The 9,532-nt window shown below is 38.2% G+C and overlaps 1 protein-coding gene across 1 annotated transcript; it reads right to left on the bottom strand.

Annotated features, from left to right (window-relative positions):
* Window positions 1–4,081: 4,081 nt before the first annotated feature.
* Window positions 4,082–4,621, bottom strand: LOC131533078 (keratin, type I cytoskeletal 9-like). Its single transcript, XM_058765133.1, has one exon. It carries the CDS (start codon window positions 4,619–4,621, stop codon window positions 4,082–4,084), a length of 540 nt encoding a protein of 179 aa, XP_058621116.1.
* Between the last annotated feature and the right edge of the window lie 4,911 nt (window positions 4,622–9,532).

The raw sequence follows: 9,532 nt of genomic DNA, 5'->3' as shown, positions 1-9,532 counted from the left end.
TTTTTTTTTTAAAAACATGTTTTGAAAAAGAAATGTCATTATTATCAGTCATTATACACCATACATCAAAGCTACTACCAGAATTGATTTTTTTTTTTCATTACATTTATCAAGTCAGCCCATTTGAAAGTTTGGGCTGAACGATTGGACCTTTTAAAATGGTTGACCATTAATGGAACTGAATAGAATCAGCACATGTTTCCCACTGTCTATGGTTATTAATGCCTCTAGAATATCTGACGTTGAGATGGGAAAATTGTATTTCTTGTTAAGTTTAGCAGTAATCTAAAATTAAAAGAGAAAAAGTGACACCATGTAAATGAGTCATCTATAAAAATAAAAATAAATACTCTATATCTGCATCACAGTACAGTCCACTTTCATCAGTGCAGAAGACAATAATATGAAATGAAATGCTTATCAGCTACTGAAGTGCAGCCTCACTGTGTACTCATCAAAGGACTAGAGGCAGAAATCGGGGCCCCGTATCTCTGGCAATCAGAGATCTCTCTATTCAAAGAGACTGACATGTGCAAGGGCCCACGCAAGAAACCATGGTCATGAGAATGAGTTGCTGATAGTGTTTAGAAAAATGAAGAGAACAACAAGGCAGATAAAATGTAATCAATGAAAACATGTACATGTTGTGTTTTAATCTGTTCTTTGTTAGTGAGAATAAAAAAATAAGAATATTTTTACAGTTCTCTGAAGGAAATGTAAGTGCTTACCTGCTGAGCGATGCTAAGGAGTGTGGCTGGTTGCCAAGGTGTTGCTTTGGTTGATAAAGTGTTCCGAGTGGTTTAACTGCATGTGGTTCAAATGTGTGACCCTGGCTGTGAAAACCAAGCTGAAGTCTTCGTTTTCTACATAAAATCATTCTTCATAAGATAAAGAACATTCTGTGAACATATAAGCTTGATATCTTTAATATTGACCGAGTAACACAATTTTTGTGTTACTGTGCAGTTTTTTATTATTATATTATATTATTGATTTATTTTTTGCCTGTTGCAGAAAGTTTTTTTTTTTTGCTTAGAAATAGACCCCTTTCTTCAACAAGCCACATTATTTGAAGTATCGTTCATTTCCACAGCACAAATGCTCCCTGCACCAAGTTTAATATTTGATAATTTAATACATAGCTCTGGCCCTAAGTATGAGTCATATTAATAATAATGATGTATGTGCTTTTAAATTGCTTAATAAAAGAAACAATAATTGGAACAAAAGCCTTTATTATTACATAAAAACAACATTCTTAAAAACAGACTTTTATAAGAAATAATTTAGTATCATTGACTGCTCTGGTTTATTCGGTGGTGATGTTTTATGCTGAAAGCAGTAACTCACTGTGCAATGCCTCTCGTTAGTTCTTTTCCTAATGGCCCCTATGGGACTTGATGAGTATGACCAGATGATCTATCTCTGTATAGTCCAACTATGTCAGGACAGATCTATTACACAAGCAATTGTTTGATCACCTTCTCTGTCATCTGATGAAAGGTGTGAAGAGCTAATCAGTGCATCTCTTTTTACACACAAATGATTTCTTTTAGAAATAAATCACAATATCAGTGTAATGTGATCACAATTCCAAACATCCACTTTTTTTTTTTTCTCAGAAACTCCAATAATGGGAAGAAAGAAAGAGGGAAACCCATCCTGTCGCTGCTGCGCTTCAGATGTGGCTTCTAGCTAATGGCTGTTTTGCTAGTGATGCCACTTGGTGATGATCAAAAACAGAAGGGGCAAAAAACAGGAGAAGGAGGTAGAGTGAGGGAGAGGGAGAGAAAAGGAAAATAGCCTGATGGAATCCAGGCAGCTGGCAGATTGCTTATCAGTGGAGATGCACAATATCCTGACTATAAGATGATTATCAGGAAGGCAGTGGCTTAGCCAGCAGATTCATGCCTCTTTAAGAAGACAGTACATTTTTGGCTTTCTCTTCCTGCTGAGATAAGGATTCTCACGGAAAGGTGTCTTCTTCAGCCTTATCTCAATGGACTATCAAGCAAGCTCAGAACTGAGCTGTTTTTGAGAAGTCCTGCTTAATTATTATGACAGAGGTGATGTGCCAGCTTTGTGTTATGAAGAAAAAACAACATATCATGAGTCATTATATAGTTTATAGTTGCATTTTGTTTCATCGATGATCATAATGGTGATTAGTGTCAATTTGGCTGGGAACTTGGATCTTATTTACTTTTAAATAAATGTAATTAATTTAATCTAAAATATAATACAGTAGAATGCATGTTGATTACACTGTTACAAAGAGAAATTTAGCTGAACTTAATAATCTACAAATTACAAAGAAATGGCAAGTAACACTATCACTGTAAAAAATAAAAAAATCTGTAAAAATACAGTAAAATATACCGTAATAATTTGAAGGAATTATCCGTATTTGGTTTTTACAGTTGTTTTTCCATATTTTTGCATTGTGGGAACAAGAACCTCAGTCGATTATCGCCGCGGAAACAGTGCAAGAGCAGGCGCCATTATTCACTCAGATCAGATCAACTTTTTAAAGTTGGATTTCAGGTTCAGGGAACCATTCTTACACTGGTAAAATATTTTTTTGCTAAATATTTTTGTTAAATATTTCAGGTTTTAAAGGGACAGTAGTTCATGACATTCATAGTTTTTCTCTTGTTTTCTTTTCTAATGACAGGCCTTAATTGCTGCTGTACTGTGCATCCCAAGAACCCGCTGCATTCTTATCATGGGTTTGTATTCTGTTTTATTAACAGTTTTTATTTACCATTATTCAATACTCACAAAAAAATTGTCATTGAGTTGTTTATTCAGTGGACATTGTTATTGAAGTTGTTTGTTTAAGAAAGATTTAATCAATGTTTTGGTTATCTGAAGTAATTTTTTTTTTTTTATGTCTTTTTTCTATGTCTTATTTGTTTAAGGTTACTGGCGATTCCAGATTGCTGTCGTTCAAGAAGTTATTAATAACCACATCTCCTTCCCCGTTGTGGCTGAGCAATACATTTCCTTTGTTTTATTTTAAGCATAAAATATCCAGAGGAGATGGCACCTACACTGAAATTCATACAAATGTAAGGAACACATGTAATAAAACTATATGAAGCATTTTGTTGTGTTGCTGTTTATTTAGTTGAAAATAATTAAGTATATAGTAAAACATTGTTGACAAGATCACATGAGAGATGCAATTGAAGACCATTGGAAATGTAACTTTAGCATTTTATGAACAATGTTTGAACTGGAAATGTCACACCTTCACCTTGTTTTGACTTTGGTTGCCTGTCTTGTTCATTTGACCTAGTTTCACTTTGATTGCCTTTCTTGCATTTGTATATATTCTGCCCTTTAGTTATTTTTTGTTGCCGGTTATTAATCATGTTTATGTGGACTTGCTTTTCTCTTTGGATTTACTCTGTTGAGTCAGACGCAGAGCCAGAGGCTGCCGCAACCGACGAGCCATTGCTGAAAAGAGCAACAGAGCTGAGGATTGTCCCGGAGCCAGAGTCTCACATGACATCTGATCAGGTGCGTGAGCCAGCAACGAAGCTCGCTGCGGAGGATGTCATAGTGGAGCGCGAAAGCATGGAGGGAAGCCCTGGCCCACTGTACCACCGCTGAGGGTGAGCTGCCGCTGGACTCAGTGGATCTGATAGACATTTATTCGGATATACCCAGTCTTCCGTCATCATCTGCCTGTCCTGTTACAGCCATGGAGGCCATTTATGAACTCCCTGTCTGTCCAGAACTGTCAGCCTGTCTCGAATTACCTGTCTGTCCTGGTAATGACCATGGAGGTCTGCAGTGAACTGTCTGTCTGTCTTGTCATGACCACGGAGGTTGTGCCCGAACTGTCAGTCTGCCCTGAACTGTCTACCCGTCTCAAATTACCTGTCTGTCCTGGCTCCATCGGCGTCATGGCTGGAGGATCCCTTGTCCTAGACTCCACCTCGGCCCGTCGACCCAGTGGCTCCACCATGGTTCCTAGCTCCCTCCTCTCTGCCATGGCCCATCAGTCCACCAGTCCACCGTGCTCCCTCGTCCCTCCGGCTCCGCCTTGGTCAGTCGTCAACCATCCGCTGCCTCAAGACTCCACTCCTCCGGCTGTGCCTCGTCCCTCCATCCCTCTGGCTTCACCTTGATCCTCTGTCGCTTCGGCTCCACCGTGGCATTCTGGATCCCAGTCTCTGCCTCGGTCGCAGGAGCCATCTGCTCCGCCTTGGCCCTCCGAATCCCCCCCGTTGCCCTGGCTAATCGGCTCTCTGTCTCCACCTCGGGCTCCACCTACACCTGCTCCACTGCCGTCGGTCGGCCCCCTGGAATCGTCAACCCTTCCTCCACCATTGCTTCTCCCTCTGTCGGCTCCACTGTGGCTCGCCCTCATGGCTGAGGCCTGGGTCCTGCCTGGCTCCCCCTGCTCCAAGTCCCTCATGTCTTCTCCCTGGTTCCTCCCTCCATCTGATCCACCTTGGCTCCTTCTGTCTCCATACTGGCTCCTCCCTCCGTTGTCTCCACCCTGGACTCTGTTCATTGTCCTCCTCCCGGGTGTCTGTCCTCCACCTGAACCTCCACCTGTATTGTCTGCCTGCCTTTCTGCCAGCCCTATGCCATCCCTTTTCGCCATCCCTCCGCCATCTCCTGACCGTTCCTTCTCTTTGGCACGAGGTCGCGCCTTCTGGGAGGGGGGCGATCTGTTACACCTTCACCCTGTTTTGACTTTGGTTGCCTGTCTTGTTCATTTAACCTAGTTTCACATTGATTGCCTTATTCAGTTCACCTGTGTTCAGGTAATTATATCAATAGTACCTTTCTTGCGTTTGTATATATTCTGCCCTTTAGTTCTTTTGGTTGCCGCTTATTAATCATGTTTATGTGGACTTGGTGTTGGGATTTACTTTGTTGATTTTCCTGTGGATTTAGTAAAGACTGTGGATTGAAATCTTCTTCTTCGTTGTGCGCTTTATCAAAGCTTAGCTAACCCGTGACAGGAAAGTATTTGGCATAGCAGTTGATAATTTAATGTTTAAATCTTAAAGTACTGAATGATTGTTTTTCCATCTCAACCTGTTCTGCATGTTACTCTGTAGTTCAGTTTCATTCTTGTCATTTCATTTCTTTAAGAGTCTTCCCGTGAAGAAATCCTGAACGAGGGTCAAAGGTTTGGATGAAGGGAGCCAAATGGCTATGCTTACAAGACTCATGTATGAACAACTTCGAGAATCCATGTACAATTTGAGATTTTTACAAATCTCAAAATGGAACTTGGACTGAACATGCAGAAAAAGAAAAGAAAAAAATACTGGAAGCTGTATTCAGTAGTTTCCTCAAACTGGCACATGGTGAAATATACTAAGAGTGCACACACACTTGGAGCCCTGCTCTTAATTCAGATTGTATAGTTTTCCTAGTTTCACATTGAAATGTCAGGCATGAATCTTTGTTCCATATTTTCAAATGCTGTACAAGAAAGCATTTTTGCAGAACTATGTCAATTGTAGATTAACACTATAATAATTTAGCATGAATTAGAGGTTAGTAACCTATCTTAAAGGGTTAGTTCACCCAAAATATTATGTGAAAATTCTCGTTCCAATCCTGTGAGACTTTTGTTCATTTTTGGAACACTAATGAAGATCTTTTTAATGAAATCTGACAGCTAGCTATACCTTACTGGATCTTGAAATGGTAGTTGCATAGTCTGTCAATGGAGGTACAGAAAGCACAGAGATTTCATTAAAAAAATACTCTTCATTTGCGTTCCAAAGATGAATGAATGTCTTATGGGGTTGGAACGGTATGAGGGTGAGTAACCCTTACGAAAAAGAAGTTTATTCAAATGTGCTATTAGTATACTTCTTTTAAACTAAAAATAAAAATATATACTTTTAGTCTACTTTTTATTTACTTCTCAGAAATGGGCTTTATGTACTTCTCAGAAATATACTTAAAATGTCATTTAAGTATACTTGACTTATACTAAAAAGTCTAAATATGTTTGAGCTATAGCCAACTTGTGCTCTAGAGGCTCATTTTGTATTTACGAAATTTACCCACATTCAAGTGTTTAAAAAAATAATGCATGAAGCTAGAATAAAAAAAAATTGTTTACAAGCTTAAATAATTGTTTAAATAATCTGTTCTTACTTTTGGTGTTTTATATGTTCAGATATTCTTATAACAAAATATATACTAATTAATACCTAAATAGAGACATAGTAGTATATTTAAAGTATGAGTTCACTTAAAGAAAACCTACGAGTATACTTTCAGTATAAAACTACTAAACTAGTAGTTTACTGAGACTATACTTCAAAGTGTACTAAAAATGATACTACAAGTATTTAATTAGTGAACTATCAGTATACCTACAAGCTCACTTTTAGTATAGTTACAGTACAAGCTAAAAACATTGATGTTAACTAGTTGTGTACTCAAAGCTTACTACTGTTATACTTAAAGTAAACTTAAATGTATACTTTTATATACTAGAAAGTGGGCCAATTAAGTCTCAAGGAGTATTGAAATAGTACACTTACAAGTATACTACTAGTACACTGACATTTGTTTACTTACTACATAAAGTATACTTAAAAGTATACTTGAACTTTACTTAAGTACACTTAATAAAATAAATTTGACGTATACTTCTTTTTGATAATTGAACTGATGACAGAATTCACATTTTTGGGTGAACTGTCCTACATATTGTGTTCTCTTAATATGTAAATGTCATCAACACTGGAACATTTCACTTGACTATTGACTGTAAGTCTAAAGCAATTTTTATTAATGACAGCTCTTGTCTATTTTGTTTTCTCATGTATTTGAAAATGTTTTGAATCTTTACTTTCACAGTGAAGTGTACTGTATCTTTGTGACCACTATTTGGTGCAACACCAATATTGTACAAGTACCTGCTCATGTTTTCTTTTTTCTGCCTGTTGCTATTTAAACCTAAAAATGTTCTACAGTACAAGCATTTTTAATGGTGCTTTACACATTGTTAAATTAATTGATGTCATAATATTTTTGTCTTAACCTGTTTAAAGGTCCCATGGCATGAAAATTTCACTTTATGAGGTTTTTTAACATTAATATGAGTTCCCGTAGCCTGCCTATGGTCCCCTAGAGGCTAGAAATGGCGATAGGTGTAAACCGAGCCCTGGGTATCCTGCTTCGCCTTTGAGAAAATGAAAGCTCAGATGGCCCAATCTGGAATCTTCCCTTTATGTCGTCATACAGGGAAAGGTTGCCTCCCCTTTCTCTGCTTTTCCCGCCCATGAGAAAATGAGCTACTACCGTGCGAGGCGAGCGCAATATCTTTTTTTCCTCGAGAGACATCACGGCTTGCAAAAGAGCGAAGCATGACAGTTGCTCAGTGTTTGGATGTACAAATGAACACCAAAGTATTTTTTTAGTTCCTTCATCCGAGCCTATGGCTAGCATTAGCTACATGATAATAACTGTAACAGCATACATAAACAAACCAACTAAAGTACCGTATCCGTATCCAGACACAATATTTTAAACTAACCATTCGGAGACGTCCTGCTATAGCCGCTGAGTTGCAACTTCTTCATCCAGTGCTTCTCCATCTGGATCAGATTCTGGGTCAAACTGAAAAGCTTGAAGGACTTTGTGTCTACAAGCCATTGCGATACATCCACTGTCAACATTAGCGCATGGTAGCGCAAGCTGGTTAAGGCCACACACCCACCCTCCACCTTGCCCCGCCTCTCTCCTCCTCATTAAGATTTAAAGCTACAGACACAGAAATGGCACGTCCTAAGGAAAGCTCATTGTGTGACTGGCTCGTAGTGGCTGAAATTCTGCACCAAGGCTGAATTTCGGGAAAGAGACTTCAGATACAGTACTAGGGACCACTTAGGTCCCTAGTACTGGCCTATATAAAAGCCTATATAAAAGCATCCAAAAAGCAGCATGTCATGGGACCTTTAAGGCAAAAAGCAGCCATTGAATGCAGTTTTTTTCAGAATGTTTACATGAGGTTAAAATAAACCACGTTCAATTTGTATATTGTGCTGGATTTATTTGCTACTAAAGATATGCTATAATTTTGTAGAAACTTCTGCATAACGGATTGTCCATTAATGGTACAAGAACATAATGTAAATTACATACATCATTTTCTGTTTTAAATTTGAAGGAAATATCTGTAAATTTAACAGAAAATGTCCTAGTAATTTTCTGCCAGTACATTATCCGTTTTTTTATGGAATTTTTTTTACAGTGTAAATTAAAGGATAAAAATAAGTCTTATGTTTTACTCACCCTCAAAGCATACTAGGTGTATATGACTTGAATCCAATCAGAGTTATATTAAAAATGATCCTTGCTCCTCCAAGCGTTAGACTGGCAGTAGGTGGATGTTTTTTTTTTTTTTCAACAGTCCAAAATTAGTCAAATAAAGCGCAGCCATTCATAATAAAATATGCCTCACACGGCTCCAGAGGGTGAATAAAGACCTCCTGTAGTGAATCGATGCGTTTGTGTAAGAAAAAATATCCACATTTAAAACATTATAAACACTTTTTCTCTTACTTCCACTGGGAACTTGGATCTTATTTACTTTTAAATAAATTTAATGAATTTAGTCTAAAATAGTAGAAAAAAAGTAGAATGCATGTTGATTACACCGTTACAAAGAGAAATTTAGTTGAACTCAATGATCGATAAATTACAAAGAAATGGCAAGTAACTCTAAATTAAAGGGTTAGTTCATCCAAAAATGAAAATTAGCCTATGTTGTTTACTCACCTTCAAGGCATATGACGTTCTTTTTTCAGACAAATTTTGTTCTTCCAAGTGTTAGAATGGCAGTAGGTGGGTGTTTTTATTTTTTCAACAGTCTAAAAGTAGTCAAATAAAGCGCATCCATCTATAATAAAATGTGCCTCACACGGCTCCAGGGGGTGAATAAAGGCGAGTAAAACATAGGCTAATTTTTATTTTTTGGGTGAACTAACCCTTTAAATGTGAAATTCTGCAGTAGAAAGGCTTGAATGTTTTTTTTTTTCTTGGTATTTCTTAAATGGTGTATTACAGTAGGCTTAGTTGCTGTTGTAATATTGTATTATGTATTAACATGTCAGGTAAACACAGATATCAACACTCAGCATATATATATATATATATATATATATATATATATATATATATATATATATATATATATATATATATATTGTGACGAGTCGGTTGCCCTCCCCCTTTTCTTCATCACCACCCCTTCCCTTATTGGCCGCCCTTCACCAGGCTCCCGACCGGAGTGGGTGTGTGAGAGAGGAGGGGCGTAGGAACAGCGAGGGCTGGCGGCGTGTGATGAGGCACAGCTGGACTGAATGAAGCCTCATCTCCGCCGCTTTTAAATGCCAAGCGCGCCTCTCCTAGGGAGACCGGTCTCTTCCCCCGTGCATACACGCTGGTGTCCTCGTGGGTCCAGGAAGGGTGCGTTGAGGGACGTCGCGCCACCAGAGATGTGAGCCGTAGGATCCAGAGTCAGGATGAAAGCCGC

Source organism: Onychostoma macrolepis, chromosome 24 (genome assembly GCF_012432095.1).
Source record: "Onychostoma macrolepis isolate SWU-2019 chromosome 24, ASM1243209v1, whole genome shotgun sequence".
NCBI lineage: Eukaryota > Metazoa > Chordata > Actinopteri > Cypriniformes > Cyprinidae > Onychostoma > Onychostoma macrolepis.
The sequence above is the reverse complement of the archived record's forward strand: the minus strand, read 5'-3'. Positions and strand labels throughout refer to the sequence as shown.

Excerpts from the sequence above, each read along its gene's own strand:
- LOC131533078 (XM_058765133.1), bottom strand. The coding sequence starts at position 4,621 with ATGGCGAAAAGGGATGGCATAGGGCTGGCAGAAAGGCAGGCAGACAAT.